The 23,792-nt window shown below is 41.9% G+C and overlaps 2 protein-coding genes across 3 annotated transcripts in view; one reads left to right on the top strand and one right to left on the bottom strand.

Annotated features, from left to right (window-relative positions):
* Positions 1 to 6,274, top strand: part of KCNAB1 (potassium voltage-gated channel subfamily A regulatory beta subunit 1) — a 450,018-nt gene extending 443,744 nt beyond the window's left edge. For both annotated transcript variants that reach the window (XM_055411178.2, XM_055411184.2), the window contains exon 14: positions 4,881 to 6,274. In XM_055411178.2, the coding sequence (XP_055267153.1) occupies positions 4,881 to 4,970 (90 nt within the window). In that variant the 3' untranslated portion in view covers positions 4,971 to 6,274. The remainder of the gene's footprint in view (positions 1 to 4,880) is intronic.
* Positions 6,275 to 7,087: 813 nt separating this feature from the next.
* On the bottom strand, positions 7,088 to 21,458 carry SSR3 (signal sequence receptor subunit 3). The gene is made up of 5 exons (XM_055411191.2): positions 21,232 to 21,458; positions 19,959 to 20,085; positions 15,784 to 15,882; positions 11,558 to 11,689; positions 7,088 to 10,509 (listed from the first exon to the last, which is right to left on the bottom strand). Exons 1-5 carry the CDS (start codon positions 21,362 to 21,364, stop codon positions 10,443 to 10,445), a joined length of 558 nt encoding a protein of 185 aa, XP_055267166.1. The 5' UTR covers positions 21,365 to 21,458; the 3' UTR covers positions 7,088 to 10,442.
* Positions 21,459 to 23,792: the final 2,334 nt, after the last annotated feature.

Below are 23,792 nucleotides of genomic sequence, written 5' to 3'. Positions count from 1 at the left end.
ACAAAGGAACTGAAATGCAATCCAGTGATTTCAATTCCACTAATATATATTGAGCAAACTCTGAGAGACCTTGAAGGACAGGGAGGCCTGGCATGCTGCAGTTCATGGGGCTGCAGAGTCAGACGCGACGGAGGAATGGATCAACAATACATATTGAGTGCTTATTCTGTGTCTGGCACCATGTTAGGCAGAGAGCATTCTGAGATAAGTGCAGGTCACTGCCCTCAAGAGTTCATAGGCTGCCTTAGAAAGAGTGAATTAAGCAAGCTTGCTCTGTAGCCAGCACTGGGCACACCAGAAGAAAGCAGACACATATCAAGGAGCTGACATTCCAGTGGGAGAGGCACATAATAGACATATAATTTCAAGTGAGAAGGGATAAATAAATAAAGATGGTGTTTTAATAGAGACCAACTGGGAAACAAGTGAGCCCACTTTAGATTATGTCCTTGCCAAAGGCCCCTCTGGAATATGTATATTCTGAAACCTGGAAGTGGACGACACAGCATGTGAAAAGCAGTGCAGAGGCCCCGAGATGGGGAGTGTTGGGTGTGTGCGCACGCTCAGTCGTTTCTGACTGTGATGCTTTGGACTGTGGCCCACCAAGCTCTTCTGTCCATGGGATTCTCCAGGCAAGAATACTGGAGTGGGTTGCCATGCCCTCCTCCAGGGGATTTTCCTGAACCAGGGATAGAACCCGTGTCGCCTGCATCTCCTGCAGTGCCAGGCGGGTTCTTTACCACTAGGCCATCTGGGAAACCTGGGATGGGAAAGCACTTGGCTTTTCTCCAGGAAGCACAAGCCTGAGGTTAATGTGGTCAACATGCCGTGAGCATAAAGGGCAGTGAGCACAGAGAGGGGACAGGTCACACAAAACAGAACACTAGAGCAGTCAGAGTTTTGTACTACTCACAGGAAATCCTTTGGAGGGTTTTAAGAGAAGGGATACACTGTTACTTGAATTTTTAAAGATTGCTTTGGCTGCTGTGTGGAACACAAAATGAAGAAAGGCAAGGATGGGTTATCCAGGTGACAGGTGATGGTGGCTTGGACTAGCAAGGATTCCATAGGTTTTGGAGAGACATGGCTTGCAGATGGCTTGGCAAGAAGAGGGAGGAGTTGAGGATTCCTATCATGCTAATGGAATGATCACTGCCATTCCAAGGGGAGGCTAGTACTGCCAGAGATGGTACCTACGAAAATGTAAGAGGTCACTCCTGGGTTGTGGGAGTTCTCCAGATAGCCAAAGATATACTTCAGAGGCGAACTGAGTCCGTAATCTTCCCAAAGCATTTCCTCCCTAACTCTGGCTGGTAGCAGGATGGGGCTTCCGTACTCTAAGGGTAAGAGAAAGGGGGTGTTGTCCAGCAGGAAGCTGTTACCTGGATGGCTTACTGTCCCCTCTCCCTTCCTACCCCACCTCCCGTGAGCCCAGTACCAGAGATTCCGCCCTTGGCAAGCTGTGACTAGGCCCCTCCGTACAGTGAGAGTACATTGGATGGCTGGGGGCTCCCTGCAGCGGTAGGTGAGATTGAATAAGAGTGCAGTGTCCGGGGCTATAAGGAAGGAAGTCTGTAATGGGCAAAGGCAGGCAGCTGCTCCAAGGAATGAATGTGCCTAAGGTGAGCATAGCTGGAGGGGCATTTATCAGTGCCTCAACAGATGAGACTGGAGGGAAGCCGCAGCTGCAGGCAGCCCTCCGGGACAGGTCCCCATCCTCCAGCCTTAAAGCCCCTCTGAGGTTCCCAACCACCTACTCAGAAAAGTCCAGGCTTCTCAGCAGTTGGGCCTTCCCATCCAGAGCTCATCTCCCCTGACCCCCACCCCCTCTACCTCTCCCAGGATGTCCTAATCCCCAGAATAGTGGTCCTCCACCTACAGTGTCCACCACCCCAGACTGACAAATCCTGCTCCATCCCCCAGGTCCAGCTCAACAGTGACCCAGTTCTGGGAGGGCTTCCCTAATACCTGTCAGCCCCGCAGTGCCGCCCAGACCCTTCCTCACTTCCTAATCGCTGCAGTCACGATAGCACTATGCCTGCAAAACTGCTAGCTCATGGGATGTTTGTGTGATCTGTAGATGAAAATGTTTTCAAATAGTTGCCAACATTAAAAAATTGGGCCACTTCACATAAAATGCTGAACGACTTCTCTTGAATATTTAGGTCCTGTGTGTTCACACACACACACACGTGTATATACACATACATACAAGCATATATATACACATATATACATCTGTATCCATATATATATTTCATGTTTTATTCAAGTGCTTTTATGATTTCACTTTTCTAATGTTTAGATCTCTTATTGGTATAATAAATGAAGAATCCTTCTCCGCACATGGCTAACCCACTGTATTTTAGACACAAAACTTCTGACAAGTCTAGTTTCTAGATCTGAGTTTCACTGTTGTGTCTCACTGTAAATAGCACAATAGTTTAGATCCTCTGAGGCTCCAGAGCTGGTGGGAAACCAGCTCTCCTTTAGCTTCAGAGGAAAATGTTACAGACCAGTGAGGAAAGAGCTTGGCCATCCTACCCAGCCCTGAGGGCTCTGAGGCGAGCACTGAGTGGAGACGAGGTCACCCTGGCCAACATGACTGCAGCGGAGGAAGGGTGAGGCTGAAACCGCACAGGCGATCACTGTGAATGCATTTCACCACGGTCTCCACACAGGGTCAGACTATTCCTGCAGAAAGTCTGCCTTTGTCTCGTCTTGTGGTGTAATGCGTGCCCTTGGCCCACTTTGTGCAATAAACACTAGCCGGCCCTAGATGAGATCATCCTTTCCCAGGGCTTCAGTGAGCATGACTGTGCAAATAACTCGCAAATTCTCAACTCCAGTCCTCCCACTACCACTGAACTCCACAGCTGCACTTGTGGTTGCCTGCCAGTCACTTACTTCTCCATGGGGTCCTACAGGCACCTTCACCTCAGCATATCCACCTGCCCCCTCCGCACACTTCTTATGCTCCTAACTTCTCCTCCTGTGGTCTCTCTACAGTTACCTACACCAGTATCTTCCTAGTCACCCAGTCTTGAGGTCACCATCAGCCTCCAAAATCTCCCTCCAAGTCACTGCTTTTCTCCTCCCCCACCACTCTCTTCCCAGGTGACGCCATGGTAAAGAATCTGCCTGCCAGTGCAGGAGACGCAAGACACGCGGGTTCCATCTCTGGGTCGGGAAAATCCCTTGAGTAGGAAATGGCGACCCACTCGAGTATTCTCACCTGGGAAATCCCATGGACAGAGGAGCCTGATCGGCTACAGTCCATGCGGTCACAGAGTCAAACATGACTGCGTACGCACACACTACTGTCTAGTTAAGACTCTTAGTGTCTGGCTATGATTGGAGTATTTTTAACATCTGTATCCCCTTTCAATCTTCCAATTGATCCTTCAGAATATGTCCAGGTGCCTGATGGGGTCATTCACAGCTGACAAGTCCTCAGAGGGTTCCCCATCACCTACTGCATAAAGTTCCTATTCCAAAAAACGGCATTCAAAGTCTTCCATTCTTTACAACTTCCCTCTTCCCATCATCTCCACACCTCCCATACTCTCTCCCCACTTCTATCACCCCATTCACAGACTTCTCACTTTATGCTCTTCCATCAGCCTGGGATGCCAGTTAACCTGCAGCTATCCTTCACCAGGGTTATGCCCACCAGCTAGAATCTCAGTCTCTAGACCCGTGCTGTCCACTCCTGTAGTCTCCAGCCACACATGGCTACTGTGTGTAAGGCAGCGAATCCAGATGGAATTAGAAGTGCAAAATGTGCACGGGGTCTGAAAGACTTAAAAACATGCAAAACATCTTAATTACATTCTATACTGACTACAAGTTCAAATGATATTTCAACTCTAATGGAGAAAAAAGTATATTAATTTCACCTGCTTCTTTCCACTTTTATTACTGTGGCCACTGCTGCTGCTGCTAAGTCACTTCAGTCATGTCCGACTCTGTGTGACCCCATAGACGGAAGCCCACCAGGCTCCCCCGTCCTTGGGATTCTCCAGGCAAGAACACTGGAGTGGGTTGCCATTTCCTTCTCCAATGTGTGAAAGTGAAAAGTGAAAGTGAAGTTGCTCAGTCGTGTCCAACCCTTAGCGACCCCACGGACGGCAGCCTACCAGGCTACCCCATCCATGGGATTTTCTAGGCAAGAGTACTGGACTGGCTTGCCATTGCCTTCTCCGACTGTTCAGTTCAGTTGCTCAGTCGTGTCGGACTCTCTGCGACCCCATGAATCACAGCACGCCAGGCCTCCCTGTCCATCACCAACTCCCGGAGTTCACTCAAACTCATGTCCACAGAGTCGGTGATGCCATCCAGCCATCTCATTCTCCGTCGTGCCCTTCTCCTCCCGCCCCCAACCTTTCCCAGCATCAGAGTCTTTTCCAGTGAGTCAACTCGTCGCATGAGGTGGCCAAAGTATTGCAGTTTCAGCTTTAGCATCAGTCCTTCCAGTGAACACCCAGGATCGATCTCCCTTAGAATGGACTGGTTGGATCTCCTTGTGGTACAAGGGACTCTCAAGAGTCTTCTCCAACACCACGGCCACTGGAAAATCTCAAATTACATCTACAGCTCTCATTTTATTTCTATTGGACAGAGCTGCTCTAGGTATTCTATATTTTTATGACAACCAATAATTATGAGCACCGACTGAGGGCCAAGCCCCCTTACAGGCTCTAGAGCTGCAGTGTGAACAGACAAGGCCCCTGACCTTACGGACCTTCCTGTCTGCTGGGGAGGCAGCATTTAGTGGTGATTTTTACACGTATCCAAATCTAGATGATGTCACTTAACAGTTAGTACAAAAATCAAGTACCAAGTCCTGACTACATCCTTTGTTCTTCTTGGGCTGTCAGGTTCTCCCAAAGATGACATCACACGTGGTCAACGAGATTGATAACATATTGCGCAACAAGCCCTACAGCAAAAAGGACTATAGATCTTAAGGCAATGCATGGGCCACAAGGAGCTGCATGGGTGAAACAGCGGTCTTTAGAGGTACAGGATGGTGTTACTAGCCAGTGTTTTGAATCACTTAGCAGCCCACTGCTCAACCTCTAGTGTCCCTGGATTCTGAGGTGTCTGCTGTCGCTACCACTGTGCACCTGAAATTATGAACATACCTAAAAACTCACAAACAGGAAAATCCATTCTATTTTCTTACCTTGGACTGGAGTCACCTATTCTTACATTGCTCTGTACACCTCACGTTTAGGCAAAGTTAAGTATATGGCAGGGAAAAGACCTTCGGGCACTTAGTAACTTAAAAAAGGTTGTACGAATATATTACAGAATCCACAGATTCAGTGTGGATTGCATCAGAAAGAGGAGGCTATGTTCACTCACAAGTCTTGCTTGAGAGAATCAGATGAAACAATTTTACTGAATTTTTTTTCTATTTTCATGTTCACGTTGTTTCATAAATTACTATATGCTTTCATTACCTTTTAGCATTGCTTGGCCTCAAAAATGGCCCTGTATAGCAGTTTCTCCAAAGTGTCTGTTAGGATTCTAATAATAATATGTTCATTTACATGGAGGGATGGTAAGAGGATGAAGACCCCCATCTTTACCTAGAGACAGTTTGGTTAATTTATGAAAGCGAGAATTACACTACTACAGAAGATTTGCTTTGAATAAAATGTACCTGCAATGAAGTATTCATTTTTCTACATTTTACTAAAACCTGCTTTATACTTTTTGACTGCTTGTAGGCACAGCTTCTGCAAGTTTAAATATTTGCGCTTTAAAAATAAATATACACATGCTCACTTTTGTAAGTAAACCTGTAAAAACACCTAGAAAGGCAAATGTTTGCTGTTTAATTAGACTGGGATTTTACAGCATAATGTTTGGTGTTTTTAACATGAACTTAAATCATGGGCTTTGTGAAAATGCTGTCACTACTCAACATATGCTGGGTAAAGTAACACACCCAAAGAAAAGCAAATGTTAAAGAACTTCCCGACTCCATAATCACACTATGTGTATTACACTATATGCATGAAACCTCTCTGCATGGATTAATGGGGCCTAGCCTTGTGGCACTCAGCTGAGGTATTACCAGCCCTGCCACTATTGGCTCCCTACATATACCACTAGAGAAAACCTGAGGATACTGTGTGTGTCCCTGTAAGGAGGGAGAAAACTTTTTTCCGGTTTGAAGGTGTATGTCAAGGGGGGAGGTCCTATATCTCTGTTTGGACACCTGAGCATGTACAACATTCTAATTCACTGGCCAACAGGTCCACCCAAGTAGAAATCAATGAGATTTACAGAAGAAGTATACTATCAGCTTAAAATGCTATTTTCTGCCATCATTTCCAGATATGTGTTTCATGGTTTTCTAAATCTTAAAAGTGTTAGTATGAAATACCAAAAATTTTGGGGTTTTCTGTCCAAAAGTATCAGATTAATAATGGAAATGGATCATTTTTCAGTTGTTCATTGTGTGTTCAATCAATCCAGTGAACTACTATATGCATAAATGAGCTGAAGTCATCTAATTAGAATTGTAATTTATTTGCTTTGAGTAATAAAAGCATACATGCATTTAATCTCACAATTAGTTTTTATATGATCTATCACTAGAAGGCGGTATATATATATACCTCCGTCTTAACAGGCAGTAAGAATCTAAATAAAAATGCTGCTGGCAGGTAAGCCTCACTGAATGATACCTAACAGAAATAGCTTTACAAAAAAATTTAAATTGTAACCCAAACTTTTCTTCTCTTAATGGAGAAAGTGATTAGCTACTAAAAGATATTTCTCCTCGGATTTTAGAAATATTCAGTACTAAGGTTAAAGGTTCTCAAACTCCTTTAAAAGAACCTGTAGGTGATTAAGAATTTGCCTACCAATGCAGTGAACATGCATTCGATCCCTGGTCCAGGAACTAAGATCCCCCATGATGCGGAGCAGCTAAACCCATGTACCATGGCTGGGCGCTCTACAGCCCGTGCTCCCCAACGAGAAGTCACTGCTGTCTGCGACTAGAGAAAGCCTGCATGCAGCAATGCAGACCCAGCACAGCCAAAAATAAAGAGATGTAATTATTTAAAAAAAAAAAGAAACTGCAAATTAAATCAAACAAACATTACTGCTTGAACATGGGAACATCTCGTTTTATATTCAAATCATCTGCCATGGTGAATATACTATAAATACATTTCACAATTTTATCCTTAAGAAAAATTTCCATGCCCTCTCATTTTCTTCTTTTCTGGAAAGACTTCCTTGGCACAGAACATACCATTCCAAAGGGTAACCTGGGTGGCAGCCAGCCACATACCGAAACTTCAGCCAAGGGAAATAAAAACTAGAAGCCCTGTGTCTGGCTTCCCACTTGAAGAACTGCCACTGCATCTTTGTCCATGGTGTGCACCAGGGGTCACCCGAGAGATGTCAGGGCTTCGACCAGCCTTCACCATCCTTGAGTCCATCCCCCTCCGGGCAAACGAGGAACCCAGGCCTGACGACATTAAAGGACTCGCCCCACCTCATCCGCAAGCTGATGGCAGAACCAGGCCTAGAATCCAGTATGTTGTGCTCCCGTCTAGAGGTCTTTTAGGGGTGATTTTTTTTTAGCTTTAAAGTAACAGTATGTGACTTTTTAAGTTAAAAAAGCTTGGCTACGAGGACTTCCCTGGCGGTCCAGTGGCTGAAACTCCTCGCTTCCAATGCAGAGGGCTTGGGTTTAATCCGTGGCTGGTGAACTAAGATCCTTCAAGGCCTGCGGTGCGGCCAAAAAAAAAAAAAAGAGCAAGACCTTTCACAAGAATTTTGAGTATAAATCCAACCTCCGTATTTGTTAACTTCAAACTTGTTTCAAATTATTCTAGCCAAGCTAGAATAATATACCAAATAGGTTAGGCAGTAAATTTTTACTGGCTAAGAATTATTTCAACCCAAGTTCTTATTAATTTATAATAAATGAAGAAACTAAAAACAGGGAAATGTAAAATGCTCCAGCACTTATCACAAGCGGTGTCAAAACTGGAATTAAATCACTCTGAATCCCAATTAGAGTAAAACCTCTTTAATTCTCCTGGTGTTGGATATGGGGTATTTTTAAGATAAAAATTCTACAGCTGATTTTTACTAACTAAGCCAGATCCAGTACATCATAATTCTGTGCGCTAGTCTTTCCAGATGACAGGGAGAGGACTGGAGGAAAGGTTTTGCAGCTCCCAACAGTAAAGCACTGCATGGTAAGTCCTTAATGGAAACTGTGGAACCATCAGAAACTGATACACAGGAATTTATCTAACAGTATAGAAACTATTACTATGTTTAAAAACAAACAGTGCCATAGGAAAAATTCAAGAACAAAACCAAATTTTGCTTCCTCACTTTCCTACAAATTATTCAGTTTATTAATTCAAGAGACACTTTACTAAGAATGTAATACTGATGCCCTTATGTCGACACCCTGTCTCAGGTATACTGTATTATAACACTAATTTTTCCCATCTGTACAGGCACTGCCATCTAGTGGCAATCTTTTACCTGCACTTTAAAAATTACAGGTAAAAAATTGGCCCAACTTTGGTAACAAATAGTAAATACTGGTGGCTTGTTAAACAGTCATTTTGTCAAATAAGCAGATACATTTGGTATAAACAGCAGGCCACCAGTCAAACTATTGACTCTTTAATCAACAGGGAAAAAAAGTTAAAACATAATTAATTCTTATGTGCTATACTAACACTTTGCAGGATACTTCTGACTTTTCCCCCATTCACTCCGTATTATTCAGTGATGGCACGGGTAACAACGTACCAGAGAAAAGTAAAGAACTGCAAACTTCTAGAAGCCATGACGAACCATAATCCTCAGCTGAAAACAATGATGATTTGGGTCACTAGGCAAATGTACTCCTAGCTCATTTTCCTTCTAGGTTCTTAGGTGACCTCCCAAAACTTGGAGCAGATGGAAACAGAAGATGAACTCCTGTTGAATATCTTTCTATAAACAGTGAATGCAACATTTATCTTAAATTTAGAAGTGGAAACCAAATATTAAAGTTAAGATTAGAAACTAGGAACAATTTCCTTTGAGGTATTGCTTGTAGAATGGGATACCCAAATGGTAAAGTTCGATCCCTGGGTCAGGAAGATCCCCTGGAGAAGGAAATGGCAACCCACTCCAGTATTCGTGCCTGGAAAATCCATGGACAGAGGAGCCTGGTGAGCTACAGTCCATGGGGTCACAAAGAGTTGGGATACAGTTTAGCAACTAAACAACAATAAGAACAAACTGCTTATAGAAAGGTACTGAATGTGGTCAAAAGCTAGTATCATCTGTGAGTCCATAACCTTTTAAGTGATGAAAGTTAAGAAAAGCTCAAACTTTTTCAAATCATGCAAAAACAATTACTTATAAACACATTGGTTAAAAAATGCAGGAGACTGCTCTTGGCTGGACCCACCAGGACTGAAGAGATCAGTATTTTGTTTACAACTGATGGGAACTTGTGGACTAAAATGTCAAATTTATTAAAGTCCTCATGGAAAAATGCTGAGCAGTACCAAAACCACTGTAATTCCTTGGAGAGTTTTTAGAATTCCAGAACTAAGATCACAAAAATTACTTTGGTCTCCTACACGTCAATATTCAGTAAAGAGACTCTCTTACTGAACATTCCTCCGGTGATGTGAGACCCTGGTCAAGAGGAAACAATGATTCCATTCTCTTAACAGGTCAAACCAACATGGGAGGGTTGAGCTAACCTCCCTGGACACCCCCAGGGCTAATGCTACAGAGCTGAACAGTGTGTGCTTTAACCCCACAGGACAACTCTCATATGCCTGGGTACTATTTTTAGGCTATTACCTTGGCTGCCTTTCTTCTTAAAAAAAAAAAAAAAAAAAACACAACTTTTCCACAAGTTTCTCTTCTTCAAGTTGGAGAAACCATGTTGCAAGCATGACGCTTCTGTTCAGTCCCCCAGAGGGAGAGGATTCATTCTGATATTTATGGTTCAAAACAAAAAAAAAGTTGTAATATTGTGCTTGGAACACACAGAACCAGTTATTAACTTCTTGCTACTATTATAAATAATAACAGCTCAGTCCAGGTTACTGTGACCTCTGACAAATCAAGGAAACAAGTTATTTTCTCCTCTTGTGATTATAACACATTGCAACACTTTTTGCCTTTTAATAAATGTCCTGGTACTCTGAGTTTCCCTTTCAATTCATTTAATTTCAACAATCTGCCCAAAAAAAAAGAGCCAATAAACAAATATTGAATTACATTTTGTTGGGTTTTTTAAACCCTCAAACTCCAGACTTATAAAAACAGCTTGTGTGTCTTCAACCCTGACCACCCTGCTCCTTTTCCACATACCACAGGCCACCCATAGATACAAAGTCGGGGCAGTGGGGAGGAGGGGGTGGCAGAGCTGAGGCAGTCTACTTGGAGCCAGTAGACAGGAGGGCGATGAGGCCTGAGGAAGCACTTATGGACAAAATGTAGTTCCTGTAAGAATTCAATGTTAAGGAAAAATCAACCCCAAATTGGTTTTCAACAAAACAAAAAGAAGCCACCTCCTTGGGATGTACTGTTTTCCTCCTGACACGCTAATGACAATAATGTGCAGTTCCATTGTCTGCAAATACAATTTACCAGAGAGGAGACTATGAAGAACATTCACAGGAAATACGTTCCAATAGAAAACACTTGAGACAAACCTAGAACACATGATCACAAAGAAAACATCTGAATTCCATTTAACCTTCAGGAAAAAAGCTGATCAAAGAACATAGGGAGGAAGAAGAGACTTGATTTCTTTACCAACCCCCGCATCAACAGCAAAGGAAAAATAAGTTTTCCTTGTCTGTCAGTGTTTTGGCTTCAGCTGGCCTGTGAAAGCAAGGAGGTTCACAAAGTTTGCAGCTACTCTCAGTCTCAGGACTAGAGTGTTTGGGGTAAATCACTCCAGTATTCCCAGAAGATAAAAGTTGGAGAGTATCTGCTATTTTATTACATCAGAATCTCCTACTGTTGAAAATTTGGCTGCACATTCCTGGATAACACTTTTAATAAATTACCTTAACAAGAGAAGACTGATTCTTATCCAAAAGCTCAATTTAACAGCAACTTGAAACACTATTAAGCTGTTATAAAATGTGCCAATTTAACTCCACTGGCTATCCACCCAACCCCAAAGCCCCAGAGTACCAGTAGATACAGGGCTTATGCCAGGAGCTGTCAAAGAAGGCAAGTTTGCTTTGGCTCCTTAGCATGTTTGTTTTTTTTAAACCAGGCAGGTACACATCATCATATATATAAGACTGCTTTGCAATACTCATTATTTATCATGAAGTCTTGATCATAAAATTAAAAGAACTTCAAATCAAACCAAAAGCCCTTATTTTAAACATCCAGAAACATGCCTAAGGTCAAAGTGCTTATTAAGGGACTGACTCCCTTTGCAGTTTTTGTTAAAAAACCACTCAGACAAATAAAAACCAAAATGAACTGTTTCTAGACTTCTAAAAAGGATAATCAACCTTTAAAAGGATACACTGTGGGGTTGAAGTTCTTCAGTATGAAGAAGGAAGCAACAATGACCAAAACCAGAAATAGGGTGTTATTATAGAAGATGGAAAATGTTGTCGCTTCATAATCAGCAACTTCATTCTTCTTCCACAAGATTCTGTGGATACAGAAACAAGTCATTTAGTTTTTCAGTAGGCAGTAAAAATGTTAAATACCACACGGTTCTAGCTCATTGCAAGATAAGTTCCTCCTTAAGTGTTCTGGGCAGAATGTGTTTTTAATATTAAATTCAGTCAGCACTGTCCCCTTTATTCTACTAAAAAAGATATTTCATTTTATCGATGCTCAGAAATTTCCTGGTGGTCTAGTAGTCAGGATTCAGTGCTTTCAATGCCAGGGCCTGGGTTCAGTCCCTGGTCGGGGATCTAACATTTATCGATGCTCAAGTAGCTGGGTATATCACCTTTTTTCCCAGCAGTTTAAGCATTAGAGGAAGGAACTGATTAATCACAATTAGCTTGATTTTATCAGCAACCAAAATAGGCATCTTTCTCTAGATACTCACCGAAAACAAACTATTGATTAGCAGCCTGAAAGGGCTTTCTCGCCTGTTTGCAGGCTTGAGACTCTACAGTCTACAGATTTCAGCCTTCAATGTTACACCTTAAGACAAGCCCATGGAGAAAACCAGCTGTCACATCGCAGAAACAGACTTGTCTGTGACTCTCTTTAGCCATCTTTACTTAATTCGAACTAAGAATCTGCTTGATCATTAGGAGGAATTTTTACTCCCGTGAAACCCAATTACTTTTTATTTAATCCACTTTCCACAGGGGCAATAGAAGTTCCAGGGTGCCTGTGAATAAGGGGGTCTTTATTATCCTCAGTTAATTAACTTTGTAAAGCAATTTTTAAAAGAGTAGGAAGGTTCTAACCTAGTAACGGGATGTGAAATCAACTGAGTGGATCCACTGTTCAGGAAAAATTCCTGAGTGAAAAAAAATGAAATAAAAAATAAATAATAAAAATAAAAAATGAAAAATAAAAAAAAATTAAATAGAAAAAAAAACAGAAAAGTATCAAGTGTATCACATACAATAGGGTAATAACTTTGTTCTATGGAACATTTACGTGTGTGTATGTAAAAGTATTTAGTCAAACAGTAAAATATTTATACTGTGGGTCATTATCTAAAAGGCTCAAAGACACTGCCATTGATGCTTTCTCCTCCAGAAAAATACATTACTCTGGGGCCAGATGGTACCCCCAACTAATCCTAAGGCTAGCACAATGGCTAATGTCATTGTAACTGCCGTGTTTTATTCACCTTGTTGTAATGCAAGGTCAACAAGCCTGGCTGTAAAGGAGCTAAATGAAAGGTATTAGCACCTTGTCTTCATCGGAAGAAATTCATGGTTTCTAATATATATGCCATGTTTCCTTGATTCTGTGGATACCATCAATCTTCGTCTACTGTAACGTTTGGGAGATGTGAAAGACCTTATATTAAACACAGCTATCAACTATAAAGCAGCTTCTGATTTCAGAGAAGTTTAAATGTAAATTTAAAAAAATATATGATTTGGAATTAATACAATATTCCATTCTATCAATGATCAAAGAAAACACCAGCCCAGTCCAGAAATGTCCATAGTCTCTACATGGTTTAATGCTACAAAACGCTGTTTTTAAGTCTGGCACAAGACCCAGTGAAGACAGGCTCCTTAAATAGGCTACAGGCATGACTTCACTATTGGCAATTAAATTATCCCGTCTCTACCACAGCGCTTCTCCCGAACTCCCTCCCAAGCCCTGAATCAGAACTAACTTCAAGATGTTTTCCATGAAAGAGTGGTTCAATCGTTGAGGTTGTCCCAGCTCCCAAAGGCCATGAGTTACATGGGGGTATACCCAGTCAGGACTGTCTGGCAGCTCTCAGAACTTTTTTTAGTCCAGCCATATCCTGGTTTATTTTGAAGAAGGCTAGCTAGGACTCCCGATCCCCCCATCAGCAGTGGTTCTGCCAGAGCCTCACTGGTAGGAAACCTAGTTTGAGAGAGCACTTCTCAAGTAGTCCTTTGTCCAAGGAGTACTTCCTAAAGCAGGAGAGAAGTTGAGACCATACTCAGCAAGTCTTATAATCTGATAATACTAACAATGGACCATCAGTAAGTCAAGGAGAAATAACACTCATATCCTGGGACAAGCATTAATGAATCTGATCCTCCTCTGCTAGTTTCCATCCTTGCATAGATGGAAAAGCAGTTCAAAGTGGCACATAATCGATATTCCGAATGACTGCAGATGAAGCTTCGAGAGATACCTATCTAGGTAGAAACATGCCAATAAGCCTTCTCTTAAATCTCTTGGAAACAACTTTTGAGGGAAAAAAACACTAGATCTTAAAGGGAGTCGTGGATCCAGTTACCGCATCAATAATGACTACAGATCTTGGTACAACTGTATCCAGTGTGGCCTTTCTGAGAGGCCACAATTACAAACAGCACACATTTTTACTGATGAAAAGAACAGAAACTTTACAATTTTCTGATGCTCTGAATTTTAAATATCAATAACCTCCATTTCACCCTAATCTGAAATATCTGATCCAGCCAATGGCAAAGAGGCTTCATTTCCGATTCCAACTGATCTGCTGGTCGAAACTACCTTTCTTCCATGCTGAGAAAGATTCTGAGACACATCCCAGGATGAAGAGCAAGTACCAGACCAAATCAGGAAGTCTGCAGTGGGCAGAGAGACCCATTTGCCATCTCTGATATAATTAGTCATCTAAAACCTCTAAGACTAGTAAAAGCTTATAAAAATCATTTTGAAATTTGGGTAACTATGAAGTGCACTCCAATTTAAGAACCACTGTTCTAGTAAATATTGTTAATTCAATAAAAAGGTTAAAAAAGGTGGTCTAGATTCTCTAGTATCTATCCCTATGCAAAAATTTGTGATCAAAAAGTTACACAGAGCCAGAAGTCCTCAAGGCTGCTCCCTAAAAAACAGGCCTTTGCTCTGAGGACTTTAATAGTGTTCCTTCAGTTTTATGAAGGAGTCATAGGACATAATTACTTCAATAATGTTTGGTGCCTGTCCAAAACCACTGTAGAAGACACTGTTCATTAAGTTACTCTGTGTCCCTTACGTAAGGATCCACTTGATAAAGTCCGTCCAAGATTCAGTGCCAGGAAAGTTTCTCTTCAGAAGGACATGCCTGCTGCTTCTCATCCGACAATGAAAGCTGGATGACCTCAGACATGCCCTGTGACACTTGGAAGCTCAGAGCTAAGTTCTGTGCCCAACTGCTGTAACTAACCCTGAGGTCCTCATTCATCCACCTCTTCTTACTTTTCATTGGTTTCTGATCTTTTAAAATTGCACTGCTTTGTTTTATATGCAATTTAATATTGTAAGTCCCCACAAAGTCTTTCTGGAGCAAAGTGGGATAAAAATTCCATTTCACAAAGCACCTTATGGATACTAAAACTTAAGATGCGTGAAAACAGGCTCAACTTATGACTTCATTAAACCATCTGGCAACTCTTAAGCGCAAGTTTATTCAATCGTTCAGAGACTTGTATTCAGACGTTAGACTGTTCGTTAGACTTCTAGCAGCAGCCAGCAGGAAAAACTGGGGATGGCGCTAATAAATATGGCAAAGAATTGGGCAACAGGAGACAAACCTAATTCTTTTCTTTTTCCCAAACAATGCAGATGACCAACAACCAGATGTGCCCAGGGAAGTTCAGGAGCAGAAGTACCACCTAAAAATGCTTACACAGGACACAATGTAAAGCCTTCAGAAACAAGGGTTAGGTGATACCTAAAGGTCAGACAGCTAATGAGTGGCAGAGCCAAGCACTGCACAGCTCTGCACGCTCCTAAATCCGGCAGAGCAGTGGAGTACAAGCTCATGTCAGAATGCCTGTGTTCTTACCCTGGCCTTACCACACACTAACCTATGACCTTGAAACAATGTACCCTAGCTTTCTGTACCTCAGAGTCCTCAGGCGTAAAGTGGAGAAAACAACAGTACCTACCTCGTGGGGCTCTTTGGAGGAAAGTATCTGTGGTAATAAATGCTCAAAAAGTCAAGTATCCTCATTACCACAACTTCTACAACACCAACGTTTCTCTCAGACAATTCTGATACCCATGTTCTTTAAGCAGAAACCAAAAAAACTATTTTTTACAAATACCCCCCTTTCTGGTTACCACAAACACTTAAATAGGGCGTCAAACCTTTCATCTTTTTCCTTCCGAGACATCTTTCTATTATCAGCTTCAGAGAGTTTCCGAGTCACTTCTTTGGAAACAGCATCTTCCCTCTTTTGCGCTACTCTGAAAGGAAAAGAAAAAGAGTCTCGACATGCTCCAGGAGTGAACACTGCTCTCTCTCAGAAACACTCTGTACCCCGAGCTTGTACTGGCAACTGTATCATACTTTACATTTCAAGAAAACAAGCTGGACAGAAAGTTCCAAGCTTATTACACTATACTAGCCAAAAGAGAGGGAGTTCAAGAAACTTCCAAGATGTGGTTTATTAGTGATGTGATTTGAATTCTGCTTAAAAGGGAGAATTTTCCAAAGTTAGGTATTTAATATGGAAATAAAAGTCAAATGCTATCAGCACAATTTAGTTATGAGTCATTATAGCTCCACTTCGTTTTAACTCATAAATTAACTGTTCCACAAATAAATTTGTTAAGGCACTAGTAAATGACACATGATTTCAATTCCAATATATAACAGGAGAGAAAACTAAGCTTAGAGAAATCTAAAATCTTAAAGCTTTTAACTCTATTCAAAAGGGGAATATCACTAAAAGAAATATTACCACCTGGTGAAGGACTGACCATAGGAGTTTGTTAAATAAACTACTGGTTTGAGAGTTGCACCAAGAGACAATATGGTATCAGCCAGAAAAGACTGAAAGTGTCATTTGAGAAATCAGATATAAATATTTAGTGATGAGTCAGATAAAGAAGAAAAAAAAAGACATAATCCTAAAAAAAAAAAAAAAAACTACAAGATAAATTTTATCAGATGGGGTTGCTAGTGAAAGAGAAGATAAAAATTAACCTATGATGAACTACAAAAGCCTCCCAAACATGAGACATTTAAATTTGATGATTTACTTTTCATAATATAGGACAAACTGACTACCAGTAAACATAGAAAAAGTAATAACTGATCACAAGCAAAATATAGCAATTGCCTACAAAGTGTCACTAAGAAAACTTTCAACACAATACTGAGATGTATTAAACAAGCCACAGATGTAGACCATAGAGACAGACATCTGTTCAATCAATGTTCCAATCCTTCATTACTACACTACATTAAGTTCTGGCCAGTGGACCAAGGAAAACTGTGGAAAAATCAGGATGGATTCCTGAAAAGCCCAAGATCATGAACAGCAATAGCTTTCAACCTTCAATAACATGGGCTTCTGGGCTACAAATTAAGCCATTTTCCACCCCAGAGGATCTACCTAACCCAGGGATCAAACCCACATTTATTGCATCTCCTGCATTTTGGCAGGTGGATTCTTTACCACTGAACCTCCTGAGAAGCCCCAAATTTGGGTTGATTTTATCTATTTCTCAATAATCAAGTTAGATGTGACACTGTTAAAAACAAAATCTTTAGTCAGCTTTGACTAATGCATTTTTCCACAAATTGGTAATTGGAGGGAGGAAAACCAATTAGAAAATAAGTAAAAGGAAATAGGTTCTGAAATGTAAAGAAAATAGCAGCTAAGGGAGCAGGTAGCTGTTTTAAGAGCTACTTTAAGAAACTAAATAGAACATTATAATAACCTGCTATCCGTGACTCATTGTATTACGTAAAATTCTGTTCTTCAGGCACAGACTCTCATCTTTCAATCTCCAGCAAATCCAAGGCACTCATTAAAGGTTTCTTGCACTTCACATAAGACTGCTTTTTTCTAAGAAAGGCCAACCGATAAGAAATGGACATGGTTTACAGCAAAAACCTTTTTAGCTGACCAGAGGGAGGAAAACACACGCGCGCGCGCGCGCGCGCGCGCACACACACACACACACACACACACACACGAACCTCAACTGTTAGGATGTTAGGACATAAGAATAAAATATTTTCAAAAGAGCTGGCTCTAGGCATCTCTCAGACAAATAGTCCATCATCTGTCCTGAAGACATTTACCCAGATAACTAATTTCTCTTCTATGTCTAAAATTCCATACTTGCCTAAAAAGACATTAACAACCACACTGTAGGTTTATTACAACTCAGCCCTTCCCTCCATCTCAGTGCTCTCCGAAAACAAATCTCACTCAGCGCTGAACGCTCTGAAACAAGACAAGAGGCAAATCCAGGGGCCCAGCAGCCAGCCAACTGAGATTAAAAAAAAAAGTCTTCATAAACATCTTAAAAATCATACCATGTTAAAAGAACTTCCTATGGGCTCTCTCACCTCCAACCTCTCCGACACTGCACACCAACATTTATTACATGCCGAACACCACGCTCTACGTGTTGCACGTACCACATTTAATCCTGACCATCCCAAGAGGTACCATTAGTACTCCCATTTTACAGCCCAGAAGTCTGAAGTCTCAAAAGATAAAATGCAGGTCCAAGGGTCTGCACTTAAGATCAGCAGAGCGGGAACTGGAATACAGACTATAGACTCTGAAGCCATTCCCCTTACCACCAACACCTACCCACATGCAGCATCTTGCTGGCTCTTTAAGCCTTAACAATCTTACCAATCTGTAGGAGTTTTTATGTCAGTAGCAATATTTAATATTAAACCAAAACTATGATGACTAAAAAATAATTCCACTCAGAGATCCTATTAAGTCAGTAAATGTAAATGTTAGTTGTTCAGTTTTATCCAATTCTTTGCAACCCCATGTGCTGTGGCTCACCGGGCTCCTCTGTCCATGAAATTCTCCAGGTAAGAACACTGGAGTAGGTAGGCATTCCCTTCTCCAGGGAATCCTCCCTACCCAGGGACTGAACCCAAGTCTTCCACATTACAGGCAGAGATCACTGAAATTTCACTGAATAAACAAAATGTATCATTAACTATCGTGAGAGAAATAAACAAAGGACATGGAAGCTGTCCCCAAGAATCAGGAAGCAAAAATGAGGCGAAAGAGCATGATTTTTGACTCCAAAAAGGTGAATGAAAAATTATATGTAAAACAAGTGAAAAACACTAGGTCCCAAAGAGACCAAGGTCCAAGGGAATCACAAAGGATGGGTCATGCAAAACACCCACTCTGAGGACCCACTATCCACAGATGGCCATGCCTCATGAGAAGGACAGCCCAGGAAAGCAGAGGCCGAGATGAGCTCAATTCTGAAATGGCAGCTGGTGAAGAGGGGCTGCCAAGCAGGGAGACAACAGAGATGACTGGATTTAGCTGTTCCAGCAACCGTCAGGTACAACCTAGACTCCTAAGGATCCAGGATGACAGTGGGGAGGCTTGTTAACCGAGATCATCTCAAGGTGTTTCTGCTTCTCATCACCAGAAAGCTTGACACAGGAACAATACAGTTACGATTTCTCTGGAAAGGATTCCTAAGGCTTAAAATAACAGACATGTAAGAATGGAAAGAAAAGGAGACGTTTCTAAATGAGGGAGGGGAGGAGTCATGTTCAAGGCTGAGTTGGAAGCCCTAAGCCCCAGTCCTGAAAGATGAGGCCTGACTGGTAGGAGGCAAAGGATTCACATTCCAAGGGCCTGGAAGAATCTGGTTTTAATACTTTTAGAAAAGAGAATGTCATGAAGAGTTATTAGGAGAGTGACATGACAAAATGAAGGAAGAAACAGAGGAAATATGGTAGCCTAATTAGCATTAAAAATGTCAAGGTTGAGTAAAAGAAAAAAAGACCACTTCTTTCACATCCAAAAATTCTACATGGAGAGTCCAGAACAATTCTTTCCAGAATTCCATTTGACTTTGAAAATATTAATTTACTTGATGGGTTTGCTTTTCTGAGCCCCATGATTAAGGCTAGTACTTAAGTGTTCTAATTCCAATCTCAACACCCACTTCCATAGCAGTGTTAGCAGCACTGTCTCTGCTTTTCAGTTAGTCGCTATTCCTTCATACCATTATTTATGATTACACATTTTGCAATCATATATACATACCCCTCAATATACATACACATATATTTCCAATTAATCCAAATATACATACACATCTCCCCCAAATATAAACATATATGCGTATATACATACACATATATCTCAAATTAATCCAAATATACATACACATATCTCCCCCCAAATATACATAAAAATATATCTCAAATTAATGCTCACCAAAACACACGCACACAAGTGGTCTTTCAGAATTCACCCTACTATATAAAAATGCAACAATATTTACTTTCATTTGAGAAATATACTTACTTGTGCTTGAGAACAAATTTCACATTTTTGTAAGCAAAGGCTACCAAGTAAGTGCTTACTAGGGTCATCACACTATACAGAACAGCAGACTGAATAAGATCCATATGCCATATTCGCCAATATAACCCTGAATTAAGATAAAAGGGGGTGGGGGGATACAAAAAGAAACAAAACATTACCACCCAGTTACAAAAACCTACTGAGTTATTAATAACTATAGCTAAACCTGGTAAAATACAGCCCGGATTAGAGAATCCAATACAGTGTAAGAAGAATTTCGTTTAAGTGTGATATCCAGGAAAAAGTTAAGTCCCAAGTGTTTCTAGTTCAGAATACTTGAAAAATATAACCTTCCTATAACTACTCCATGATGAGATTTCTGCTGCTTCTAGAATGAAAACTCTGGCTCAACAAAATCACGATTCAGACTTCAAATTTCATTCTTCGGGGTACTATCACACTAACTACAAGTCATTCCGAGACTCCACGTGTAGTCCCAAACCAGAGTTCACACGCTGACGTGGCTGTTATCTGAAATCAAGGCAATGCTCAGTGCGGTCAGTGAACCATGGGTTTTATAAAAAGTCGGGAGAGAAAATACATCTGAATTTGCCCACCAACAGTGCAACAATGTAGGAGAGAGGAGATTGACATCTGGGATCCCTAAACTCTAAAAACAACCTTGGCCAAGGCTGTAAAGTTTTTCCATTCAAGTAAGAATTCTATAATTGCCCTAACAGAATTATTAAAAAGTTTAAACACAGTAGAGCTTGGGACCTTGACACTGGTTCAACTACTTTCGGAAGATAATGTTCTGTGTGAACCAGTTATTCACTGAGAGTGTTAATGTCTCTAACCTTAAATCAAGAGTTTCTCCAAAGTAAAAGTTTAAGATCTCGTAACAGCAAACCATACTTATACGGGGCGAGCGGGTGGGGGGAGAACAGGCGATATGCCTGTTAGCATCACAAGATCTTAACCCGGGTGTTAGCTGAAATACAGATTTGAGGCCGCCATTCCAGAACCAGTAACTCACAATCCGCAGACCTGAGGCCCGGGAATGAGCTAGTCTACTTTTACAATGTGCTACGATGACTTTCCTGGGATGCCACCCACCACGATCCCGGAGGCCCACAGAGGCTGCGTGCAGCCCCCGAGTCCAGGGGGAGCTGGGGCAGAGCGCGGCTCCAGGGCACGCCTCGCCCTCCGCACGGCCCTGCCACGTCCCCGCCCAGCCCAGCCCAGCCCAGCCCGTCTCGCTGCAAGCGCTCACAGATGGGGATGGCGGACACGATGAAGGCGTTCCCGAAGAAAAGCGCCGAGGACTTGGCCGAGAGGTTGCGGCTGAAATCCTGCAGGAGCAGGTCCTCCTCGGACTGCTGCTTGGGGCCGCCTTTGGGAGCCATGGCGGAATCGGAGCCGCGGGACGGGCGCGGAGCCGGGCGCAGAGCGGGGAAGAAGCCACAGTCACCGCCTCTACAGCCACCCGCTAACGACCAGTCAGCGCAGCGAGAGGAGGCGGGACCCGGCCGGGGCTTGGAACAAACACCCGCAGGATTGGCCAGTCTGGCGCCACTTTGTAGCTTTCTCCGGCGTGATTAGGCAAGCGGGCCAGACTTCCGGATTCCTAGCCGGCCACGTGATTCGTCACTTTCTAGGAGGAAGCCGGGACTTGTAGTTTGTTTAGTGGGCGCTATTACCAAAACTTTATTAACATTATATTTCAAAGATGCTGATAGACTCCTGCTTTCTAAGACCTGGAAGTTCCAAACATGAAGCTCTTCGTCTTATGATCATTCATTCATGGAGCGTATGGTTTAACCGGCTCTGTGGATACCCAGAAGCAGAAGATATTAAGAGATGACAACAATACACAGAACTGTACAAAAGAGCTCTTAATGACCCAGATAACCACGATGGTGTGATCACTCACCTAGAGCCAGACATGCTGGAGTGCGAAGTCAAGTGGGCCTTAAGAAACATCACTACCGACAAAGCTAGTGGAGGTGATGGAATTCCAGCTGAGCTATTTCAAAGCCTAAAAGATGACGCTGTTAAATAAAATGCTGCACTGGAAATGCCAGGAAATTTGGAAAACTCAGCTGTGGCCGCAGAATTGGAAAAGGTCAGTTTTCACTCCAATCCCAAAGAAAGACAATGCCAAAGAATGTTCGAACTACCACACGATTGAGCTTATTTCACATGCTAGCAAAGTAATACTCAAAATTCTCCAAGCTAGGCTTAAACAGTACCTGTATGGAGAACTTCCAGATGTTCAAGATGGATTTACAAAAGGCAGAGGAATCAGAGATCAAATTGCCAACATCTGTTGGCTCATAGAAAAAGCAAGAAAATTTCAGAAAAACATCAACTACTTCGTTGACTCTGCTAAAGCCTTTCACTGTGTTCAGTTCCGTCATTGATCATGTCCGACTCTTTGTGACCCCATGGACTGCAGTACGCTAGGCTTTGCCATCCATCAGCAACTCCTGGAGCTTATTCAAACTCATGTCCATTGAGTTGGTGACACCATCCAACCATCTCCTCTGTCATCCCCTTCTCCTCCCGCCTTCAATCTTTCCCAGCATCAGGGTCTTTTCCAATGAGTCTGCTCTTCCATTCAGGTGGCCAAGGATTTGGAGTTTCAGCTTCAGCATCAGTCCTTCCAATGAATATTCAGGACTGATTTCCTTCAGAATGGAATGGTTGGATCTCCTTGCTGTCCAAGGGACTCTCAAGAGTCTCCTCCAACACCACAGTTCAAAAGCATCAATTCTTTGATGATCAGCTTTCTTTATAGTCCAACTCTCACATCTATACATGACTACTGGAAAAACCAAAGCTTTGACTAGATGGACCTTTGTTTGAAAAGTAATGTCTCTGCTTTTTAATATGCTGTCTAGGTTGATCATAGCTGTTCTTCCAAGGAGCAAGTTTCTTTTAGTTTCATGGCTGTGGTCACCATCTCCAGTGGTTTTGGAGCACAGAAAAATAAAGTCTGTCACTGTTTCCATTGTTTCCCCATCTATTTGCCATGAAGTGATGGGACCAGATGCTGTGATCTTAGTCTTTTGAATGTTGAGTTTTAAGCAAACTTTTTCACCCTCCTCTTTCACTTTCATCAAGAGGCTCTTTAGTTCTTCACTTTCTGCCATAAGGGTAATGTCATCTGCATATTTGAGGTTATTGATATTTCTCCTGGCAATCTTGATTCCAGCTCATGCTTCATCCAGTCTGGCATTTCTCATGATGTACTCTGCCTATAAGTTAAATAAGCAGGGTGACAATATACAGCCTTGACGTACTCCTTTCCCGATTTGGAACCGGTCTGTTGTTCCATGTCCAATTATAACTGTTGCTTCTTGACCTGCATACAGATTTCTCAGGAGGCAGGTCAGGTGGTCTGGTATTCCCATCTCTTTAAGATTTTGCACAGTTTGTTGTGATCCACACAGTAAAAGGCCTTTGAATAGATAAATATATAAATAAAGCAGAAGTAGATGTTTTTCTGGAACTCTCTGGCTTTTTTGATGATCCAGCAGATGTTGGCAATTTGATCTCTGGTTCTTCTTCCTTTTCTATATCCAGCTTTAACATCTGGAAGTTCACAGTTCACGTACTGTTGAAGCCTGGCTTGCAGAATTTCAAACATTATTTTGCTAACATGTGAGATGAGTGCAATTGTGCGGTAGTTTGAGCACTCTTTGGCATTGCCTTTCTTTGGGATTGGAATGAAAACTGACCTTCCTATGGCCACTGCTGAGTTTTCCAAATTTGCTGTCATATTGAGTGCAGCACTTTCACATCATCATCTTTTAGGATTTGAAACAGCTC

Source organism: Moschus berezovskii, chromosome 1 (genome assembly GCF_049115385.1).
Source record: "Moschus berezovskii isolate FMDL1 chromosome 1, NW_MosBer_1.0, whole genome shotgun sequence".
NCBI classification, from domain to species: Eukaryota; Metazoa; Chordata; class Mammalia; order Artiodactyla; family Moschidae; genus Moschus; species Moschus berezovskii.
This window is presented reverse-complemented; position numbering and strand designations above follow the sequence as displayed.

What these genes read in the sequence shown, in the direction of transcription:
- SSR3 (XM_055411191.2), bottom strand. Translation starts at nt 21,364, where the DNA reads ATGGCTCCCAAAGGCGGCCCCAAGCAGCAGTCCGAGGAGGACCTGCTC. An exon ending in CGTGTCCGCCATCCCCATCT is followed by an intron (nt 20,086 to 21,231) that starts GTGAGCGCTTGC and finishes ATCTTAATTCAG; the next exon opens with GGTTATATTGGCGAATATGG. An exon ending in AAATTTGTTCTCAAGCACAA is followed by an intron (nt 15,883 to 19,958) that starts GTAAGTATATTT and finishes TTTTCCTTTCAG; the next exon opens with AGTAGCGCAAAAGAGGGAAG.